At 33.3% G+C, this 24,863-nt stretch overlaps 3 protein-coding genes and 1 pseudogene across 3 annotated transcripts; 2 read left to right on the plus strand and 2 right to left on the minus strand.

Moving 5' to 3' along the window:
- Positions 1–226: 226 nt before the first annotated feature.
- Positions 227–3,181, minus strand: LOC134250381 (uncharacterized; annotated as a pseudogene).
- A 3,808-nt stretch (positions 3,182–6,989) lies between these two features.
- On the plus strand, positions 6,990–9,187 carry LOC134250394 (perlucin-like protein). The gene is made up of 5 exons (XM_062732745.1): positions 6,990–7,155; positions 7,260–7,329; positions 7,558–7,649; positions 8,060–8,141; positions 8,913–9,187. Exons 1-5 carry the CDS (start codon positions 6,997–6,999, stop codon positions 9,185–9,187), a joined length of 678 nt encoding a protein of 225 aa, XP_062588729.1. The 5' UTR covers positions 6,990–6,996.
- Positions 9,188–10,700: 1,513 nt separating this feature from the next.
- LOC134250395 (perlucin-like protein) lies at positions 10,701–13,065 on the plus strand. The gene is made up of 5 exons (XM_062732747.1): positions 10,701–10,790; positions 10,906–10,975; positions 11,541–11,632; positions 12,677–12,758; positions 12,844–13,065. Exons 1-5 carry the CDS (start codon positions 10,701–10,703, stop codon positions 13,062–13,064), a joined length of 555 nt encoding a protein of 184 aa, XP_062588731.1. The 3' UTR covers position 13,065.
- Positions 13,066–16,740: 3,675 nt separating this feature from the next.
- Positions 16,741–21,885, minus strand: LOC134250421 (zinc finger protein 665-like). The gene is made up of 4 exons (XM_062732787.1): positions 21,854–21,885; positions 21,184–21,624; positions 20,816–20,941; positions 16,741–19,887 (listed from the first exon to the last, which is right to left on the minus strand). The coding sequence occupies exons 2-4, from the start codon at positions 21,614–21,616 to the stop codon at positions 17,849–17,851; spliced, it is 2,598 nt and encodes an 865-aa protein (XP_062588771.1). The 5' UTR covers positions 21,617–21,624; positions 21,854–21,885; the 3' UTR covers positions 16,741–17,848.
- Between the last annotated feature and the right edge of the window lie 2,978 nt (positions 21,886–24,863).

The following is a 24,863-nucleotide window of genomic DNA, read 5'->3' on the forward strand; positions in this document are numbered from 1 at the left end:
ATATCAATAGATCATCAAAGTGACTTAATTGACTTTAATACAAAAAAATTTACTTAACACCAATATCAATTATTTTATCTCTAATCGTCTTTTTCTTTATACGAATTTTCGAAAAGTTTCTAAATGTACATTGGTTTGAGAATATTCTAATTTAGGGGAATCAATGTGGAGCTTCATTCAGATGCTTCGCTCCGTATCCAAAGTATATATACATGTATATAAATACCTGTATATAAATTCGAAAAAAAATTTCTCTAAAAACAAAATGACTACCAAAAATTGATAGTAATTTGAATACTTAAAAGTACAGTCATTACTTTTTTGACATGGATTTACGTCTACCAAGCCTTGGAATTGCCTTCTGTACTACCTTTCTACCAGTTGTTTTAAATAAAGCATCTCTAGCTTTACGAACAATCTGTCCAAAGTTTTCAACACTCTGATCAGTTTGAGCTAATTGTTTGAATTCATTCAGCATCTGTATTCTTTGTTCATAGCCTACTTGCTTACTTATTTCTTCAGCTTGAATCATTTGGTCAATGTGATCAACAGCTGAGAGAGGGTCGGGACTCAGTGCAATTTCTCTCAACCTTCCTTTGCACTCGGCCATTTCGTCCATCTGTGTAAATATCTTGTCAATAAGGTCATCTATATCAGCTCCAATTTCTTTCAAATATTTTTCATCTGTTATTTTTAGTCCTTTTGCTTTTTCATAATTCTGTTTTTTTTCTTTGTAAGTTTCCGTTTTCTTCTCGGTGACATATTTAAAGATATATCTTCCGTTTTTGTGCTTACGCCAGTGACACTTAAATTTGCAAACCCGACAATTACCTTTAGAATCCATTGCCTTACAGCCACGTTTTTGATCATCGTCAGCAAGTGCACAGTCCTCGTGACAAGTCATATTACAATTCAGGCAATTTGTAATGTGTTTTCCAATGGGCAATTCAAGCTTTACTTGTTTTGTAACATTTGTTTCACACGTAAAATCTTTGTTACTTTCGATGTCAGTCTGATGTTTATTGAACAGATCTAACGTATTTTGTAATTCATTAAGCTTCATCAGACCTTCATTTACCTTGGATTGAATATTTCTTAGGACGAGCTGCAGATTTTCTCTTTGTTTCAATACGTCTTTGGTTTGCATAAGGCTCTTTGTAGTAAGTGTTTTCATTTTTTCAAAGAAATTATGAAAACTTTTACAACCCATATCCCAAAACATAGGAGATAGAGTGGTGTTCCGTAAATTCTTATTCTTGGCAAATAATGCAGAGTTATTGAAAGGAAACCAATCCCCAAAGGGGAGATTTGCTGCCTTAAGACACGAGAGGACGGGGGGCTCTGCTCCATCAGCAAAGGTGATCAATGTACAGATATTTTCTTTAATATCTTTTCCAAAAATTGACATGATTGAATGGAAAATATATTTTTGGTTAGCTATTAGGCGTGCGTCAGGGGCTTTGACAATAAAACATACAGAATCAAGGAATGCTACACCTTGTTTTCTATCAGCTGAAAATAAATGTCTGATTTGATCAACAATAACCTTGTCTCTCTCGATTCCACGTGTATCTCCAAATCCTGGGGTGTCTATCACGTTGAGAGTGTAGTCCAATCGACTTCCTTCTTGTGGAGCGATTTTATAAACGGTGATCCACTCTGTCTGAGACTCCGCCTGAATAATAATTATGTTATACTTTGAGAATTTTAAAGATATTTCAAAAAGCACAAAAAATACTGTAAAAAACCTTCAGCGTCCCTACTTGTGTTTTTACTCTTAAAACATTGGTCCAGTGTTACAGGAGGCGTTGGCACGATAAAGTACCCTTTCTGCTCAATAGACCTGAAACTTGAAACCCTGCATCAGTATATGGTGACGTCTCTAAATGAGTGAAAAATTTTCAGTTGGGACGAAAAACAACATACAACCAATAAAATCAGTTCAAACTATTCTTAAATAAAAAAAATATTTAAGGAAAAATCATCATAATTGTGATGCACGCACGATTTTAAACGCCGTATGTACACGTTTGTCTTTTGTGTTTTCTATTTTAACTAATATACCCGTAAATACAATGTAACTGTATTCAATAATATTCAATTAATTGTAAAAAAATGTAATCAACGTTATTAAAAATACAATGTACATGTAATCAATGTAATAAAAATACATTTTTTAACCCAATCATGACGAGGAGTATATGAAGATTCTTCTTTGGAAAAACTTGAAACTTTTAGGAAATTTAAATTTAAAAAACTACGAGTTCTGATTATCATTTCTCAAAATGACAATAATGAATAAAAACATCTACCTGATTTTCAGTTTTCTTTTCGTCTTGCTCTAGGTTTACCAGCGTGAATCGAAAAGGGTCTTCGAAACTGACACCCAACATATAATTGATGATACCGTCCCTAGCGTGCTCTTTCCTGAACCTGTCGCACCAACAAGCATCATGGTTTTTTCATATTCAATTCCAATTGAAGGTTCTCCTATTCAAAGTAATTTTGTAATCAGAACAATGTACATGTAGTTCAATAACAGCAAAGTTTTGTTCCAATGACCCATAATAATTGAGAACCTACCTAGAATGAGCTGTCTTGTCTTTGCATGTGTGTTGCGGGCATCCCCATTTTCCTCCAATAACAATTGGTGCTTTACAGGATCCGTATTCGGTATTTTGGTAGAGAAATCTAGCATCTTAGTTGCTAAGGATTTGGTGGTTAAAATGGGGTCGCTTTGTTCACTGTATTTCCCTTCTATGTCGTTGGCAACACTTCGGACTTGGAATACATAGGGGGTATCTGCCATTAGCCCACTTATGGTGATTTGGTTGGTCGTGTCACTCGTATTGCAAAATTTCCATTTGTCGTTTCCCTTTAGGCTTTTATATCTTATTTGATAATAATCAATTTTCTCTTCTAAAATTTCCCAATATAACTCGACTGAATCAGACTTTTTAGTAAATGCATTTGGTTTACCTCGTATCTAGAATGATATAATAAATATATGTGTTTGCAAAAAATTAATTTTTTAAAACCAAATTATTTATATATAATCCCAATTTAAATGAAAAACTCAATTTTATCCATGCGGGCTCATCAGTAGATTTGAAATTATATATATATTTACTTTATTTCTTCTTGTAACAATGTCTTCTTCTGGAATACCCTTAGTCTTCAATCTATGTAAAATAAATTATACCTAAATCATCTATATCAACTGAAACCGGCTTGAAATTTTACTGTATACCTGTTTTACAGACGATATATAAGTCAGGTGTGAGAAAATACGAAACTGCCATTTTGAAGAGCGACACTCAGCACTGATGCTCATAACTATTTCAAAATAATTATTTTCGACAATTTTTTCTTCTAGAATTATTAAATGATACCTAAATCATCTATATCAACTTAAACCGGCTTGAAATTTTACTGTATACCTGTTTTACAGACGATATATAAGTCAGGTGTGAGAAAATAGGAAACTGCCATTTTGAAGAGCGACACTCAGCACTGATGCTCATAACTATTTCAAAATAATTATTTTCGACAATTTTTTCTTCTAGAATTATTAAATGATACCTAAATCTTCTCTATCAACTGAAACCGGCTTGAAATTTTACTGTATACCTGTTTTACAGACGATATATATATAGGTCAGGTGTGAGAAAATATGAAACTGCCATTTTGAAGAGCGACACTCAGCACTGATGCTCATAACTATTTCAAAATAATTATTTTCGACAATTTTTTCCTCTAGAATTATTAAATAATACCTAAATCATCTATATCAACTGAAACCGGCTTGAAATTTTACTGTATACCTGTTTTACAGACGATATATAAGTCAGGTGTGAGAAAATAGGAAACTGCCATTTTGAAGAGCGACACTCAGCACTGATGCTCATAACTATTTCAAATTAATTATTTTCGACAATTTTTTCCTCTAGAATTATTAAATTATACCTAAATCATCTATATCAACTGAAACCGGCTTGAAATTTTACTGTATACCTGTTTTACAGACGATATATAAGTCAGGTGTGAGAAAATACGAAACTACCATTTTGAAGAGCGACACTCAGCACTGATGCTCATAACTATTTCAAAATAATTATTTTCGACAATTTTTTCCTCTAGAATTATTAAATGATACCTAAATCATCTATATCAACTGAAACCGGCTTGAAATTTTACTGTATACCTGTTTTACAGACGATATATAAGTCAGGTGTGAGAAAATACGAAACTGCCATTTTGAAGAGCGACACTCAGCACTGATGCTCATAACTATTTCAAAATAATTATTTTCGACAATTTTTTCCTCTAGAATTATTAAATAATACCTAAATCATCTATATCAACTGAAACCGGCTTGAAATTTTACTGTATACCTGTTTTACAGACGATATATAAGTCAGGTGTGAGAAAATAGGAAACTGCCATTTTGAAGAGCGACACTCAGCACTGATGCTCATAACTATTTCAAAATAATTATTTTCGACAATTTTTTCTTGTAGAATTATTAAATGATACCTAAATCATCTATATCAACTGAAACCGGCTTGAAATTTTACTGTATACCTGTTTTACAGACGATATATAAGTCAGGTGTGAGAAAATAGGAAACTGCCATTTTGAAGAGCGACACTTATCCCTGATGCTCATAACTAATTCAAAATAATTATTTTCTACGATTTCTTCTTCTAGAATTATTAAATTATACCTAAATCATCTATATCAACTAAGACCAGCTTGAAATTTTACTGTATACCTGTTTTACAGACGATATGTAAGTCAGGTGTGAGAAAATAGGAAACTGCCATTTTGAAGAGCGACACTCAGCACTGACGCTCATAACTATTTCAAAATAATTATTTTCGACAATTTTTTCTTCTAGAATTCTTAAATTATACCTAAATTATCTATGTCAACTGAAACCGGCGAGAAATTTTACTGTATAATTGTTTTATAAAGGATATATAGGTCAGGTCTGAGAAAATATGAAACTGTCATTTTGAAGAGCGACACTCAGCACTGACGCTCATAACTATCTCAAAATAATTATTTTCTATTTTTTTTCCTTCTAGAATTCTTGAATTATACCTAAATCATCTATATCAACTGAAACCGGCTTGAAATTTTTTACTGTATAATTGTTTTATAGAGGATTTATAAGTCAGTTCTGAGAAAATATGAAACTGTCATTTTGAAGAGCGACACTCAGCACTATTTCAAAATAATTATTTTCTACAGTTTTCTCTTCTAGAATTCTTAAATTATACCTAAATCATATATATCAACTGAAACCGGGGAGAAATTTTACTGTATAATTGTTTTATAGAGGATATATAAATCAGGTCTGAGAAAATATGAAAGTGCCATTTTGAAGAGCGACACTTTTCACTGATGCTTATTCTTCATAATTATGCGTGTTTCTCGTTATTTATCTGCTAAATAAAAACTGGTTGATAGAACTTATATATTTTTTCAACTTATCTTTTGATAAATTACAGATATTTAAGGTTCGTTACTAGACTTCAGTTCTCAGTTCACCTCCGTTCACACCTTTAATTGGTATCAAATTATCAATCGACCATGGGGAGCTGTGTTTGTTAGTTATTAACATACAGGTAATTTTTGACACCTATCCGACTGAGATAACGCCCACGGCGTGGTTCACACCTATTAAGAAATGACTGAGGGACTGTGGCATGTTTTTTCTTCTTTTTTTAAAATACAAGTATCTGTTCAATTTACCGCGATTAAATGTGTAGCCGTTTATTCTCTATAATATAGAAATTTAAAAGATCATCTAATAATTCTAACGAGGTAAAAAAAAAAAATGAAAAGTTCTAAAATTTTAGAATTTTATTTGTCTTGCCTTCTTTTAGGATTAAAATAAACAAAGAAAACATAAAAATCTACGACTTTGGATACTATTACCATGGAATTAAATTCAGTGGGACACCGCTTCGATTTGAAGCCACCGAAATCCCTAGGCATGCGCAGAAGCCAGAGCTCAGTGTCGCTCTTTTCCATATATTCTATTAAGAGCGACACTGAGCACTAGCGACAGTTTTCACGGTTACACCGGTCACACCCGCCGTGTGCTCCTTGTCATGATCGTGAAATAACGGAAGAATCCGTCGTCAATTCAGTGTATAAATAATGGACTAACAATTAGCATGAAAAATTCAGTCAGCATTTGACTCAATGATTAATTGTATTTGCTGACAAGGTCATTGTATCGACCAAAGAACTTACTAATAATGTTTTTATACGAGACTGCTGATATTCTTGTTTCATCAACTTGTTTGTCAATAATTTACCTCGTATTAGAAATTGTTCATACGTAGAGTATGTTCTTGCGTATCGAATCAACTGAGATATATAAACGCCCTATACAGGTGAGGAAGGTATATTGCTGCATCAGTAAGGGAAGTTGACGATAGAAAAGTTAGTCATCACGTTTATCATGAGCTTGGTTGTTAGATTACCATTAGCGTCTTTTTCAAGTAAAATATCCAAGTATGAAACTTTTTTCGTTTAAAGTCGGCATTTCGTTAAATCTATAGTCGTAATAATGACTTAGTAGCAATCTAATCTATCATTGGGTCATAATTTGACTGACTTTTTCATACCGATTGCTATGCCTTTGTATGTCTACGGTATATTTCGTGTACCTTACAACATTAATGGCTCACGGCGAGTTTGACAGGTCAAGAAGGGGTGCTTACTCCTCCTGGGCACCTGATCCCATCTCTGTAATTTCCAAGGGTACGTGTTTATGCCCTCTTTATACTTTTGTGTAACTGAGATCGATTAATATTCATTATCTTTATTTTCGTCACAATAAGCTCAGTTTACATTATGTTTTACTGAGGACACGCAATATCGCGATTAATGATGAAGTACATCCTCACATAAACGATCATCTTTACTATAAATAATGAATTCTGCAATATTAAAAAACGTATTAAAAATATATTGAAAATGTATTTTTCTTTGATTTGTTTGTATATATCGGCCTTTATTTTTCTGGTGGACGCCAAGTCTCTATCAATGAAACGTAATGAAAGACTTAACGCAAAATTATGGAAACTTCATAAAATTTTTCAGATATCCTCCAAGGCCGTGGGATCGGATCTGATGGTAATGTTTCATCATTAGCATTTTTGATAAAACCGGATCTTTTGTCGTTTTATTTGCCGCATTTGTAATTAAATTGTAAAATTAATATTTTATTTTACAATAAGGAAACACATTTTGTGACAAAGACCAACACAGTTTGTAAAAATTCAGGGTGTTCCGTGATTAATTCCGAAGGTAATAATTGTAACGTTTAGATTTCTATCGATATGAATTTTAGAATACTGTTTAAATCAAGCTTGAACTGAATACATATAAAATGAATACAAATAACAGGTTGAAAAACGTTTATATATTTGTCAGCATAAGTTCAGAATAAAAAAAATACATTTCTCTACACCTAAATTGATTTATACGCGATTATATTTCTTTCATTGAACTATTTTTCAAAAAATAAATATTCAGGAGGCAATAAAACGTGTCCTAAAGGCTGGGAAAAGTTTGATGAAAACTGTTATATACAGCTGTCTAAGAAATCTACTTGGTCTGCATCAAAGGTAAGGTACTTTATAAATCTAAAAAATGGAAATGAAAATTAATAAAGAACATTGTCATCTGATTTCATATTAGTTACAAGTGCATTTAAAAAAAGAAATATGAATAATTTAAGTTTAAACAGCTGATAAATATCTCAATTGTTCTTAATGAACTTAGTATGTATAAAGTACTTGCGATTTTTACATTGTCTTTCTTTGTGTGTAAACTTTAAATTTTTGAATTTCTTATTTTTTCTTATTTTGAAAAGATATTCGATAAGTTAAAAGTTTATTGAAAATAAAGTAAATAAACTCAAGCTGAGAAAAGGTTTTGATAACTTGCATTGGTTATTGTCCATATAATTTTTGACTATTTAATTTAATCTAAAGTAATAATTCACTTAATAATTTTTCTCTTTTTTCATTTCTAGAGCGCATGCCAAGCACTCAATGCACATTTAGCACGAGTAACATCCAAGAGAGAACATAACTGGATTTATAAAAACTTTGGAGGTAGTTTTCCCCAAAATTTCAAACGTAATCATTTACAAAAGAAACAGTTCGTTTGTTTTTAGAATTATATGTTCATTTAAGTTCTAAATGATACAAAGATGATTGAAGTTAACATAATTATCAGTATATGTAGTATGTAACTGTAGTATTGTTTTTCCTTCCAATATAATTGATATTAACAGACTTATTGGTACATGTTCTAGGTTATCGAATTGTTATATTGAATCCTACAGGTAGCCTATTTGAGACATAATTGTTTTTCAAGTCGGTATAGACCAGTAAGTAGACACCCCAGTAGATATCGGGTGGCTTATCAATTCGAGCTGTAAAACCCTATCGAAGAAGGCTAGATTTTTTCCCCCTTATTTCTGAAAAATTATTTCAATTTTGAAAAATGTTAAGATCATTCCAGGATATGGAACTGACCATTCAATATATTAGTATTGAATTTAGAATTAAAGAGTTTCAACGGGGTAAAGGTTTTTGGAGATTTGATTATTCCTTTTTAGGGACAAAAGAATATATTTTTAAAAAGTTAAACAATTTATTAATAACACAGAAGCGGAATATAAAAAGATGAATGTATGCAAAAAATAAACTGATTTTACATTTATAATATGTAATACATTACTTTGTTAAATTAACTTATAGATTCCAAGGCTCCCCAACCTTGGCTCGAAGGACACACATATATGTACTGGGATAATAAAAAATATTTAAAAAAAAAACAGATGAAGGATAAGTGAAAACTAGTATTGCATGTATTTACAGGTTCCCATGCCTGGATCGATGCTACAGATTCACTTAAAGAAGGAGAGTGGAGATGGTCTTCTACTGGAAAATTGTTAACGTACACTGCTTGGGACAAGGGGGAACCTAATGGTCGTGGAAGTGAGAACTGTGTACATGTCCGCTACTACCGTGGGACATTTAATTGGAATGATGCAGATTGCGGATACACATGTCAAGCCATATGCGAAAAAGCAATATATAACCAATTAATTCATCTTAAATATAAAAAGTTCGTGAATAAAGTAAGAAAATAAATTGTTTATAGTTTGTGAAGAAGTATGTAAATAATCTTTAAAAATGTTGCAATGAATCCTTGATCTATCTAAACAATTTGAATGATAATACAATTTTTTGTCTTTGGACAGAAATATTTGTCACAAACGTTAAAAGTATATATTGACCGTACAAGTTGTTATGGCTTTATTTACTAATTCTCCAAGAAAGCGAAAAGTAATAGAAGGAAAGTCCATCTCACAAATTTTATGATAAAAAAAATGTAAACATGTCAGTGATAATATTTATGTCTAATGATTGTGTTTCTATTTTTATGATTGGGAATAAAGTTTTGATGAAAAATCAACAATCTGTACAGGTCCTGGAAAAAAGTGAAAAATAATAGTAAAAAAGGACCACAATTTACCCAAGTGAAATGATTTTTTAATCTCATAACTAAAGATTCCATTAAAGCCATACAGGCAAGAAGGCATACATTTAACAAGAAGAAAAGAAGAGTTTTCGATCTAAAAAAAACATCTGTAAACAATAAAAATCTATGAAAAGGACATAACATAAAAGATCCCTGAAAGATTCCAAGGTGGGATCAGGAATGAAAAATTATCAATAACATACATATTGTAATTGAAAGACGAAAGGTTATTAGTATAGACAGTTCGAAAATACACATTACACATTTATAGAATTTTAATTTTCAAAGGTTTATTTTAATACTTGGTCAGATATAAAGTTTAAATTTTTCAAAGCTTTAGTTCTTAATCTATGACAAACAATCTTATAAGATATGCTTTTAAATATGTTCATCAAGACTTTTACATGAAACCAGAATATCAGCCTTCTCGTTTAAAGTTATCATTTTGTAAGTTCTATGGTCGATACAATGACCTTGTCAGCAAATACAACTTATCATTGAGTCAAATGCTGACTGACGTTTTTCATACTATTTGTTAGTCCATTATTTATACACTGAATCGACGACGAATATTTCCGTTATTTCCCGATCATGACAAGGAGCACACGGCGGGTGTGACCGGTCGGCAGGGGATGCTCACTCCTTCATGGCACCTGATCCCACCTTTGATGTTTTGGAGGTCCGTGTTTGCTCTTCTTCTATTTTGTTTTGTTTTATGGACTTTTGATCTTGAATATTGTGCGTTATCTCAATATGTATCGTTTCATGTTTTGTTTGTTTGGTTTCTTTTAATCAAACATACTTAATAGAAAGCTATCAAACTTCGAAAGTCACTTGGAGTTTGTTAATTTCTTCATTTTTTTAAAATATATATTTGATTCAAAATCAAGAACACTCATATAGGTATCAGATCAGTTTACATTTTGATTTACTAAGGACATGCAAAATCGCAATTAATGCTGATGTATAGCCTCATATAAACGACCATTTTAGTATAAATCATGAATCGAATACTGTGATGCTAACCTATTTTTGAAAAGCTATTCAAAATGCATTTTTCTTTGATTTGTTTGTACATGTATATATCGGCCTTTATTTTTATGGACGCCAAGTCTCTTTCAATGGGGCCTAGTGATAAGCTGAATGCAAAACTTTGGAAACTTTACAAAAAGTTTCAGATATCCTCCAAGACAGTGGGCTCGGATCTAACGGTAATGTTCCATTATTTGTACTTTTGATAAAACAACACCTTCATTTCAGTAAATTATTGTTGTTAAATTTGTTTCAGTTGTGTTTTAATTGAAACATAACTATTTTTTACATAAGGAAACACATTTTGTGACAAAGACCAAAACCGTTTGTAAAAATTCAGGATGTTCCATAATTGATCCCGAAGGTAATGCTTGTAACGTTTAGCATTTATTATACTGATAAAGGACATACTCAACCTAGTTTTGATCTTTCATTTGTTATTCACTGTGTAATTAAAAAAAAAAAAATTAGAAATACTTCAGTTTGATTTGAGGCCTGGTAATACTGTGCACCTCCTCTATATCAAATTTCTAGGAAGTTCGTATGTTAATTTTTTTAATGTTTATTTTTTAAAGTACAGGGAGTTTCGTCATTTAATATCATGTCAAATTCTGTGGTAATGAATACCAATATTTTGTTGAAGAATATCTTATGGTTATATGATTTTAAATTGAGAATTCCTAGGAATTTTATCAGTGAGAAAGGTACAGTGTAGAATTTGTGTATATGTGCATTGTGTTTGGCCTTAAATCAAGTTTGAATTAAGTACATTCGAAGTTAATAAAAACAAAGAAAAAACTGAAAAAAGTTTATATATATTCATGTCAGCAAAGTTAAAAAAGATTAAGAAGAATAATACCTAAACCTTAATTCATTGATACATGACTGAAATTCTTTCATTTTATCTAATATTCAACAAATTTATTCAGACGGTAATAAGACGTGTTCTAAAGGCTGGAAAAGGTTTGATGATAAGTGTTACATACAGCTGTCAAAGAAATTTACTTGGTCATATTCTAAGGTAAGGTACTGAATTAATCAAGAAATGGATTTTTTTTTAAATTGTAAGGTAAATTTTAGTCATCACTGCACATTTTTGTAAAGAAATAAATTAATAATGGTTATACCACAGAGTCTGATACATCTGTTTCATGTTTGGATATTTTATTAAAATAAACTTTAAAACTTTATGATAAACGCGATAACTTTCACTTTTCAATCTCCAACTTCCCCTTTTTATGCAGTGCATATACCTGAATATCACCTGCAAACGAGGTTTATATATCTCTCAACAGATTCGATATACAGGAGCAAGCTCTACGTATGAACAATTTCTAAGACGGAGTTAGTTATTGAAAACAAGTTGAAGAAACAAGAATATCAACAGTCTCCTTTAAAAGCATCATTTCATGTCAGTTCTATAGTCGATACAAATAAACGTATCAGCAAATACAATTTATCACTGAAACAAATCCTGACTTAAGTTTTTCATACTAGATTGCAATTGTCATACCATTATTTACACACTGAATTGTTGACATAATTTTGTGTTATTTCCCGATCATGACAAGGAGCTAGCACATTGCGGGTATGACAGTCAGCAGGGGATGCTCACTCCTCCATGGCACCTTATCCCGCCTCTGATGTTTTGGAGGTCCGTGTTTGCTCTGCTCCTGCTTGGTATTGTTTGAGTTGACTTTTGAGCTTGAATATTGTTCCTTATATCCATGTATTCTATGTATAATTAAATACAAAATAGCTGATAAACAGTTACATCAGCAATTTGTTTTTTTTTCCAAAGAACTAAATATGCATAAACTATAAAAAGTACATATGTAAGCTTTCATATTTTTTGCATTCTTTATTTTCTAATTAGAAGAAACATTCGGCAAGTCTAATGCTTCTTGAAATAAAAAAAGGTACTCGAGCTGAGCTAGAATAAAAAAGAGATTACTCAGTTAACTCGCAATGATTATGGTACAATGTACATACATTTCTTAATTATTTAATTAAATTGAAGACTTTAACCCGCAAAAAATCATTTCTTTTCTTTTTTTGTTTCTAGAGCGCATGTCAAGCAATCAACGCACATTTAGCCCGAATAACATCCGAGAGAGAAAATAATTGGATTTATAAGACTTTTGGGGGTAGTTATTTCTAATATTTCTAACACAATAATTAAAAAAGAAAAATAATATTTGTATTAAAGGGTATTTTTGTATATTTCTTCAGGTCCCGATGCTTGGATCGATGCTACAGATTCACTAAAAGAGGGAACGTGGAGATGGTCCTCCACAGGAAAAAAGTTAAAATACACAGCTTGGGGTAATGGGGAACCTAATGGCGACAATGGAGAAAATTGTGCACAAGTCCGCACCCACGGTGGAAAATTTTATTGGAATGATGCAGGTTGTGGAAACACGTATCAGGCCATATGCCAAAAAACAACATAAGCAATTTATTCATCGTACATAAAAAGATTGTTCATTCATCCATTAAATTAGAAAAATAAAATGTTTATAGTTCGTGTAGAAAATTGTGAATAGTTTTTAAAAATTTACCATGAATCGTTCTTTTATAAACATTTTGATGATGATAAAAATAGTTGTCTTTGGACGAAAATATTTGTCACAAACGTCAAAAATAAATAGTGACCGTACAAGTTGTCGCGGCTTTATTTACCAATTCGCCAAGACAAAGAAAAGTAATACGTCTGCCTTAATCTTTGATTGAATTCAAAATAGAAATGAAGTTCTGTCGCCAATTGAAAAATTGAAAAAAATTATTAAAGCTCAAAATTCCATTTAACAAAATAATTCAGAAGTAGAGCAAACACGGTGGACCTCTAAAACACCAAAGATGGCTTCAGATTCCATGGAAGAGTGTGTATCCCCTTTCGACCGGTATACTCCTTGTCAAGATCGGGAAATAACGGGAAAATCCGCCGTCATTTCAGTGTGTAAATATTGGCCTTACAATTAGTTTGAAAAACGTCAGTCGGTATTTGACTAAATAATTGATTGTATTTGCTGACATGGTCATTATATCAACCAAAGAACTATTGAAATGATGACTTTAAACGAGACTGTTGACATTCTTGTTTCATCAACTTGTTTGTCAATAAATTACCTCGTTTTCGAAAGTGTTCATATGTAGATCATGCTGAAGGGAATGCGAGTGTAGACTTCATCTTACATAGGAGGAATACAAGACTGAAGTTTTTTTTTAATAATCCTCTTCCTTTGTCAAGGCAAATTTTAAGTTTAATTTAAGTTTAACTCAAGTTTAATTTAAGTTTAAGAAACCGGCAGGTTGGGTCAGAATTATATTCCGACACACGTGATAGCTTTGATGTATATGTGTGCTTTACTTATATAACTCTTTTGTCTTTTTAATGAACGCTCCTCGTATTAAACAAAGACTGCAAAAGGCAGTAATAGTAACTTTGGACAATTCCAATTATAAATTACTGAAAAACTACAGGAATTATTTGATCTGTCAAAAATAATAGATTAAAATGAGTATCAAATATTAAAAAAAAAAATTATAATAAACTTACCGGAATTAAGTGAAATTATTACTGTATATTTGATTTCCCCTTCATTTCGTACATCAATATTTAATTCACAACTAAGAACAGCTGTTACCGAGAGACATTGTGGACATGAAACTTTACTCTCTCGTAAAAAAATATATCAAGTTTGTTTTGAATTAAACAATTCCAGGTAAATGTGCTGGGCATTGTTATTCATCAAACAAAGTATTATTTAAAAACGTTTTATATCTTTGATTCTAACTTTCTTTTATTCCGGAGTTTAGAAGTCACTTTGGAATACTATGATAGTTGCATTTAATGCATCAGCGCCAAGTTTTGACCACTTGACATATCAAGTTATTAGAAAATCTATAATCTATAGTTACGTGAACAATGCAACAATTAATAGCATTTTACTCCTTGTACTTACAACTTACCTATGAAATGTTCTCGTTATTTGTTAATTTGTGTATCGGGATTAATGGTTGCGATATTGCTGGGAAAATATGTAAAAGATTCTGTAAAAATAAAATAAAAGAATTATCTACATGGTTGCAATCGTCAATCCCCGTATATACAAGCAAAGAAAAGAAATACTACTGAAAGTTAACGCTCATACATCAACGGTATCAATGATCCATACGTTACACTGAAAGAATAGTATACGTCAAAAACGAATCTAACCATCAGTTCATATGTCTATCTAACTATGTTATAATAATATTGATTAAACTTACCTAAAACATGCAATGGAATATCATTCTGTACAAAAAATTTTCTACGGAATGCATGAAAATACTAAGTACTACATCAATTAAGAAACATTCTTCACTTTTATAACTATTTCCAAGTCACCAAGTTTATGTAAAATTATGCGCTTGTTTTAAGAGACGCAACTGGTTTTAGTTTTCATATTTAAAATCAATAGTAGCATGTAAATCAACAGTCTATGTGTTATTTATTGCCCACTGACACGACATGGCCACTTCTAAGTTTGTGGGGATGTGAACCGTGTACTGTTTTTTTTTTAATCTGTTGTTAGGAAGAAATTCTTACATCTTGAGCCTTTGATCGCCTTGGTAGTTTATTTAGGAAAAAGACAGAACTATCAAACAAGAGAAATACGAGGGTTGTTCGAAAAGTTCGTGGACTACTGTCATAGCCTTTTTACTAAATGTAATATCGTATTCAAATTAAGTAGCAATGTTTGAGCAGTAAATTCAAATAAAACTTCAACAAAATGAATATTTTTTACGTATTATGATATACTCGTTTTAAATAATTTTCAGAAAGTATAACGAAGATTGACATCGTTCACGAAATTTCGAACAACCCTCGCAGTACCATTTTTCTTTAACTAAATCACCGCATTACCTTAAGGACGTTGGATCCTGAGTTTTTGAGTGGATTTTGGTCATGTCCATTATTTATAAAATTCTGCATCATTTTTAAGTTCTAACATTAAATCTGAATTCTACAATGCAAACTGAACTATATTCAATGAAAAAAAAAACTGTGATGAAATTCTATTCAAGAAGGATTAAGCCAGGAACTATATTTTGTGGCGGAAGGTGTTTAGAAGAACATGATCAATTTTTCCCTTTTAAACTACATACAGTGCTGTTAATTTTAGATACCTATTTTTCCATGCGGGTTGCACACAAAGTTGCTTTTTGCATTGAAATGTGTTATGCTGGTTCTGAAATATCTATTAAATTATTTCTTATGAATTCTTTCAACAAAGTGTGACAAATATAGTAAATATATTCTGAAAACCCGGGAAAAAATTTAGTCAATTTAAACGTAAAAATGACACTTTTTTAGTAATATCTGAAAATTTACATCATATACCCCCACTATTGATGTTCTTTTCTAAATATTCAAGATACCTTTGACCTATTTGCTTGTAATCAGAAAAAGTTTAAGACTTTAAAAATTCTTTCTTGCTTATTATATTTTCAATCATTTTATTAGTGCAGAAAGGTCAAATAATTGATTATGCGAAGCAATTTGAATTTTTTTTTTAGTCACAATTTTAAAGTGTCTTTTTATAAACAAACTAAGAGTTCATTTTGTTTCATGCATTAATTGGATAAAAACATTGTAGGGAAAACGTCAAAAATTTATTTCTTAATTAAGACACAAATTTCAGTGCAAAAAGGTCATATTAAATGTACTGTAGCGCCAAAAGAAGCGTATTGACCCCCATTTTTTGATTTGAATTTTAATTAAGCTATGTATGTAGAAACTAAAAATATACCTGGCAAAAAAAGTTTAAGACTTTTAATATCAGGATCGAACATCGTTAAATTACCCTTACTTGACAATACCATGGCAACCAAGGGGGGATCGGACTTTCAATGAACTTTTCCTGTAGAAAAATCTATGTCTGGAGGAACCCCCTTCCCCAACTTAATCTGGGTGCAGAGTGTAAAGTAAGCTTTCCAGGAAAATAGTCAACTTAACCTTATTAAGCAGGTCCATTCCCAAGTCATTAGAACACATATCTACACCAAACACTTGTACATTTACAGACGTTTTTTCTGGATGAATGACTAGTTTAAGATTTTGAATTTAGAAGACATCCTTGAAATTCAGATTTATTCATTGTATAATAATTCAAAATAACATTTATCAAGCACTAAAGAGTTTAACAATATTCATATTACAATAGGTACATGTAAATGTATTATATTTTGAAAATATTTCACTAAAAAGACAACATACAAAGTAAAATGTGGATAAAGTCACAAAGTCTATGCTTGTAGAAGAAGCCAATAACAAACAATACCTTTCAGACCATTCTCAGGTGAAACATTCTCTCAGAAAAGTATAAATGAAAAGCAACAATAACAGCTACATGCCATCAAAGAAAAAAACAAATATTTTGCAATTGTTGCATGTATTATGCAAAAACAGCAATAGAAAAAGTCTGCATGGAGAAAACATACATGTACATATTTCAGAATACATGTACAGCTGTTTAATGCAATAATGATATGGTAGGAATAAATTCATGATTCATGATTTAATTTTAAAATATGAAATCAATCATCATGCATTAGTAAATCTACAGAATCTCTAAATAGGGAATCATTTCATAATTCAACTTTTTGGTCCTTCTCTAATTTGTGAATGTTTCAAATACTTAACTCCGATATTACAGTCTTATGTTTACATTTCCTGAAATTAACATGAAATTACCACTGATTCATTAATCATCATTAGTAAAATCTTCAGAATATCCCAACAGGCAACGTCAAAAGAGTATACTAATTAATAAACCGATTTTCAAGTACTTTAAAACTGATGACTCTAACAAAAAGTCTGTACTCTAAAATCCACTTCATATGAAATATAAGGTAATTAAAAGTTAATGATTATTGTGCATGTCTCTAAAACACCTTGAATCTACAATATTTTTAGATGATAAACTTATCAACCACATAAATCTAATCAAAAATGAAGATTTTACAGTACGTAATGTACTGTAAATTATATAAAGAATGAATGCTGATCAATGTTAATTCACTTTCACAAATGCAGATTGAAATAAGTATTGTTGTTTACTAGAATTCATAAATTTCCCTAAAAGATACTTGGTCCGGCCTGATCCAACTAGTGTTGAGTGTGGATATAGGGCCACATGTATATATTAGAAGAAATGATAAATGTGTGTTGATATTGGGTCACGTGTACATGTTAGAAGAACTGATTACTAGGTCCAGCCTGATCCTGTTGGTGTTGCGTGTGGATATAGGGCCACATGTACATGTAAGAGGACCCAGGTGGAGGTTGTGAAGTAGTGGTCGGCACAGTCAACAGAGGATTAGACGGATGGATGGAAGAATTTGTGATACCCCCCAGCTCTGATTCCTGTGTGGTGAGAAGAATGCCGTGGCCTCCTGTGGGAATGGGCAGGGGATCTGTGGCATTAGGAATAAAGGGCGGGGCGTCGGGCCTATCTGGGTAGATCCTGGGGATAGTCATGGTGTGGGGTGGGGAGGAGTGTGGTGATATGTTGAGATAGTCCTGGCCTGGCTGTTCTTCTGGCGCCTCCATCACTGTCACGGGTTTGCCTTGTTTAGGCGTCAGATGGAGCTTTCTCCCAGCAATGTTTCCGTCCACCTGTTTATTGTGAATCTTCATATGAACACGCAGATTATCTGCCCTTGAGCAAGATTTCCCACATATGTCACAGACAAACAGTTTAACCTCGCAGTGAACAGTCTTGGTGTGCTTTGACAATCCCCCCTTGTCAGGGAAGCATCGACCACATTCTTTACACTCAAATGGCTTAAGTCCTGAATGTCTTTTCTGATGAGCCTTGCAGCGCTCCTTAGTTTTGAAGGACTTTCCGCACTCGGGACAATTATATGGACTTTCTGATTTATGTACATACTGATGCGAGTACAGAGTTGCGTAAGTTTTAAAGGATTTCCCACAAGTGCTGCACTGGAAGGATTTCTGATCACTGTGGACGGCCGCGTGGATTTCCAGTGTACTTTTATACATAAACTGTCTCCCACAAATGTCGCACATGAAGCGTGACCCATCCGCAGTGTGTCGCCGACGATGTGTCTTCATCAAAAACTCTGTCTTGTACTTCTTACCACACAAGTCACATTCAAACCAGGTATTCTGTGAGTGTTTGGACTCCTTGTGGTATTTCAGCGAGTGACTGTTGACAAAACCCTGTCCACAAGTGTTACACCGATAGGGTCTATATTCTCCATGAGTCATCTCGTGTACTTTCAGACTTGTTGTGTAAGAAAAACACTTCCCACAAATTTTACACGTATAATTCTTCTTCCCGCCATGCACCCCCTCCACATGCATTTTAAGATGATTGGACGTGAGATACGTTTTATTGCACTCTTTACATTTAAATGGTCGAGCTCCACTGTGCTTCAGTATGTGCAGCCTCAGGCTATGATTGAAACTAAAAGTGGCATCACACTGCTGACATTTGTAAGGTTTGCTGTCACTGTGAATGCCTCGGCGATGGTGATACATTGTTTCCTTACTGGAGAAAACCTTCTCACAAATGTCACAGTTATACTTCATCACATCATGAACAGTTTTGATGTGTCGGTTCAGGGCTCTCTTTGATGAATACTCCTTTGAACATTCCACACACTTCTGCATGCCTTTAACTGCTGCAGCTGCAGCAGAGGTTTTCAGAGTAAGTTTCAATCCTCCTTTTTTCCTCCCTGGCTTTCTCCCCCTTTGCTTTTTGGCAGTTTTTGGTCTTGTTTTTGGTTTTTCTACTGGAGTATCAGCAATCTCGTCAACATTTAAAGAGTCCTCCTTCTCCTTATATGAAACAGACGTCTCCTTGTTAAGATTTTTAGGTTTGCGGCCACGCTTTTTCTTTGGTGGACTTTCAGGCAGCACCTGGTCCCCTTCAGCCCCACCATGTGACATCATCATGTGTTGGTGAAGTGCTGTGTTGGACTGACACAACTCCTGACACGATGACACCTGACACCTGTAAATATTGCCGATGTCATGCGTCACCCTCAGGTGATTTTCTACAGCCTTCTGACTGCGGAACTGTGTGGAACACAGTGGACATGTGACGTTATTTGCGGTGTTGGTTTGGAGGTCACTGGGAGGAAGTGGCGACACTATAGTGACCGACCCAGCTGTCTCCGTGTGATCGTCGTCAGAAATGACCTCAGTTTTAATGTCCATGACTTCAGGCTCTTGGTTCACCTGTGTTGTTTCCTTTGGAGAATCTGTTAAAAGAACAAAGAGCAAACTGAGGACACAATGCTTACTAATATACATAAATGTGCATATTAAGGAAAATTTCATTAAAGATCAGTCATGATGGAAACTGATGAAATTATGCTTTCTACTGGTATATTTACATGTAGAATTATGTTCTCAAGATCTTATAATTAAATACATAACATTAACAATTTTATTATGACACATATCTTCACGCCTCTAAATCTTAAGGAGGTAGCATCACCTTCAATATCTTACATATGTTTTATTTCTTAGACAGACTAACAGTCATTTATTCATTCCTTTCTGTGAAACTTTCACCCTCTAATATTATTTAGGAAACATCTATGACTAATTCCTTTGACAGATACATTTTCTAGAATAAGAGGAAAATGTCTGCCCTGTTTTATTTTCAGCCTGTTCACCACCCTTGTCACATGTGGGCAGGTTTAAAGTGCGGAAATTCACAGAAAAATCATATTCCATGAAGAACAGCTGTCTCTGGGCAAATTTTAACATGCGCAAAATTGATTTGAACATATTTTATTGCACTAAATATTTACAATGGGATTGGGCACAAGTTCTAAAAACTTAAATCGCCCTCTCCCTGGACAAAATTATTTGCACAAATGAAAAGGAGAAGTAACTCAGAATTCAGTAAGATTCATTGGTTCATGTTTTGTTTTTTTTTTATTGGTTAACTGATTTTCTTGGTTTTTGCTGAAACAATGAGACAATTTCTGTCTCAGACTCAGTGTCAATTGCTACTTATAATTTTTATCTAAATCAGATATTTACAGCCAGGGTTAGAATCCAAAACCTTCAAATCAGTGAGTGAGGCCTTTACTAACTGAGCTAATGTGAAGGTTCAGATGAAAAGGAGAAAATTACCCCCTTTACAGTAAACATGAATCCAGATTCTACACTTTATACCTGTTAATGCTTTGGATTTCTTTTGCTGGTTGGCTGATTTTCGTGGTTTTCGCTGAAATGACGTGACATTTTCTGTCTGAGTCTCAGTGTCTGTTACAATCACTCCATGTTTGTCCTGTCTCTCAACTGTAAAAATATATAGCAACAGTAAAATAAACATAGCAACTGTACAGGAACATAGCATTACTAGAATTACTCTCTTTTTCTTCACTACTGATACATCAATTTTTAAGTATATGTAAGAGAAATTAACACGTGATCATGCCAACATATGTGTTTCTTCAATATGATCAGACCAGCTGAATTGTAGATATGTTGCTTGAAAATAAAAGTTGTTTAAGCAGTCTGCGTTAATGCTGGTACAATACCTTCAATACTTTGAGGTTCTGTTAAGACTGACTCTAGAAGTTCATCAGCACTTCTTTCTTTCTCCATTTCCAAGCCCTCCCTTTGAGTAATGCCTTGGTCTGATGGAACTGTATCATCCATTTCAGAACACTTCCCTTGTTCTGAAGGAATGGTGCCATCTGAGAGTGACAGCTGCTCCTCTGTGGTTGGAATTTGCCTGTTTTCTATATTAACTGCTTCATTTTCCCCTCCAAACAGCAAACTGAACTGCCTCTGATAGATGTGAGTGTTCTCCTTCAGGATTCTCTCTGATACGACAAAACAGGCCGAGTCAGTCTTATCCACCGTGATGTCTATGTCGGCCATGAACTGAATGTCCTCCACAAATGTCACCTTGTCTAGGAGAGCCTTACTGATGGCACACTGAACCACCTGTTGTAGGTAGCTCTCCATCGTGTCACCTGTAAATAAATCACAAGTCTCTGATCAGGCTGTAGCTTACTGATAGACAAGCACCTGTAAATAAATCACAGGTCTCTGATCAGGCTTTAGCTCTACTGATAAACAAGCACCTGTAAATATATCACAGGTCTCTGATCAGACTGTAGCTCTACTGATAGACAACAAGCACCTGTAAATATATCACAGGTCTCTGATCAGACTGTAGCTCTACTGATAGACAATAAGCACCTGTAAATATATCACAGGTCTCTGATCAGGCTTTAGCTCTACTGATTGACAACAAGCACCTGTAAATATATCACAGGTGTCTGGTCAGACTGTAGCTCTACTGATAGACAATAAGCACCTGTAAATATATCACAGGTCTCTGATCAGGCTGTAGCTCTACTGATTGTAGATGTAAATAAACCACAGATCTCTGATCAGGCTTTAGCTCTACTGATTGACAACAAGCACCTGTAAATATATCACAGGTGTCTGGTCAGACTGTAGCTCTACTGATAGACAACAAGCACCTGTAAATATATCACAGGTCTCTGATCAGGCTGTAGCTCTACTGATTGTAGATGTAAATAAACCACAGATCTCTGATCAGGCTGTAGCTCTACTGATTGACAACAAGCACCTGTAAATAAATCACAAGTCTCTGATCAGGCTGTATCTCTACTGATTGTAGATATAGCAAGAAAACAGTTGAACCTGGATTTGAAAAGCATCTTTTCAGTTTTACATATTAGGTTGATCCAAAGCTAAAGTCATTTCTGCTGTAAATTCTTTAATTCTAGCAATAATATTTGATAGACTTGTACCAGCCCCTTATCTATTTATATTTTTTCCTTAAATTTTAATTTGATTACATATAAATTTTTTTAGAAATTAAGATACTAGTAAACAACATTAGGTTTTGTCTATCAGCACTTAACAAGAATATTACAGATGTTAATACCGGTACAGTGAAGAAACTTTTTGGCACCTATTTTCTTTATTTAACCTCTTTCATGCTTTTTTAATAGTATTTACTGCCATTTTGATGTTAACTGTATTTTTAAAATTGTAATGTCCCCAGTGTGGCGCAGTGGTTAGATCGTATGCTCTAGAGTAAAGAGTCGATCCTTACGTCGTGGGTTCCAATCCCACTGTTAGACTTGGAGACCGGTACTTTGGATGAGACTGTATAAACTGAGGTCTCATGTCATAGTAGGTGCTGGCATGTAAAAGATCCCTTACTGCTCAATGGCCATAAGTGCCAAGTATCAAGTGCATAGGGCAAAAATATGAAGCTCTCCACGGACAAGCGAGTGAAAAATTCTTGCGAGGGACGTTAAAGAACATACAATCAATCAAGTTTTAGCAATAAAATATTCTATAAACTTATCCTATGATAATGATTAATACTTTAAAAGATCATCAATTTTAGCGTAAATCTAATATGTATCCACAAAGTTTCAAAGAGAAAGGACATAATATCTTTGTAACATCTATGCCAGGCAGCGATATGTGAAAGCAAATAATGTGTTCATTTTACTTAGGTGTTGCCTTAAGAGCAGAGTGACACTTAGGGATCACTTAAATTATACCTATTTATTGTGAGTCACTCCGTCGATCAATACATTTTATCTCGAAAACTACAAGATGTAGATTTCATATTTTGCACACATAATGCTTAGAAATTTCATTTTGTAAAACACCTTGATAACTAACCTTGTGACCTTTGAACTTGACCTTTGACCTTTTCAAAAATGTAGTTTATTGTGCCCATATACTGTACAGCATATCTTTGGCATTCATGAAGTCTAGTACCTGTGTTATTTAGCATATGCACTTTTAAATGGATAAATTTTCCTGGTAAATATAGCCTAACAAATAATTGCAACAAAAAAAATGAGATCATCATGTCCCAAGGATCAATTTTAAGGATACAAAAGTGTTGGAGGCTAGGTCTAATGAACTTTCAATGCCCTGCTGCAACCAACCAACCCCCCTTCCCCATCTCTCCCGGCGTTTTGCATTATCAGATAACGTCATGTATCTGTTGCTCAAATAAACTACTTAGTCTCATGAGAATTGAGTTTTTATGGGGTGAAATGTTATATTTCTTTTTAGATTTCAATGTGTGTTGCATAACCAGATAACGTATTAAACATGTAAAAAAAATCTATATTTGTTGCATGAAACAGTTCAATAATAAATAAACTACAATATTTTAGTCTAAACACATGCCAAAAAGAATTGAGTTTTTATGAAAAGGAACCATTTATGGTGAAATTTAAAATATATTTCTCTTTAGATTTCAATAACTGTGTTGATAACTTTCAAGGTGGACCTATGACTTTCATATTTCACATGTATATTCCTTGTGACAAGACCTTTCTTTGGGTACCACCAAATTTGACCTTTTGACCTTGACCTTGGAGTTTGACCCACTTTTACACAAAATCTTTATGTTTTCAAACCGTTTTTGTAGTCGTTTCTGGGTCACGATGATATGGAACAAAGAGGGTGAAATTCTCCCCCCACGTTGTCTTTTTTTCCACGGTATTAAACATGTGACTTACATAAATAAAAAAAATCTATATTTGTAGGTGCATGAAACAGTTCAAATAGTGATTCTTCAATAATAAATAATATGATAAACCAACCAATATATATTTTAAAAGCCTGTTGACATGTCATACCCAAACGCATTTTGTTCCTTTGAAGTAGAAAGACAGGATGACATAAAAGCATGCTACGATTTCTGACTCCTTGAATTTTAAAAAAAAGCCAAAAATTGAGTAGTTGAAGGTCTGTGAAGCTAACCTGGACGTGAAAAGCATGAACCATTTACATTTTAAACCGTTACATATCAGAAAACTTTTATATAACATTTCATCTTCTCTGGACCAGAGGTTCACGAGAAGATTTTCAAATGAAAAAAAAAAAGTGAGCAAGCTCACATACCCCACGCTCCCCAAAAGTCGAAAAGTGCTGAAATTCCCGGAAAAAATAGAGGAATTGGGAATTCCCTGGTAATATGCACATCTACGCAATGTGTCCTAAATATCTGCAAAGTTTAAAGAAATTGTGTGCAGCGCTTTATGAAGAGTTGCGCTGACAAACTGTTCATCTATATTCTAGCCAAAAATAATTCAAGATGAGCATGAGCCCACTAAAGGATACCCCCGCCTCCCATATGGTTATAATGGCGTAGCCCATATTTTGCACTTGGAAACCCAAAATAAGTGTTGACGACCAGATC

The sequence above is a fragment of the Saccostrea cucullata genome, unplaced genomic scaffold, assembly GCF_032062105.1.
Source record: "Saccostrea cucullata isolate Sc308-1 unplaced genomic scaffold, CSIRO_AGI_Scuc_v1 ctg102, whole genome shotgun sequence".
Classification (NCBI taxonomy): Eukaryota; Metazoa; Mollusca; class Bivalvia; order Ostreida; family Ostreidae; genus Saccostrea; species Saccostrea cuccullata.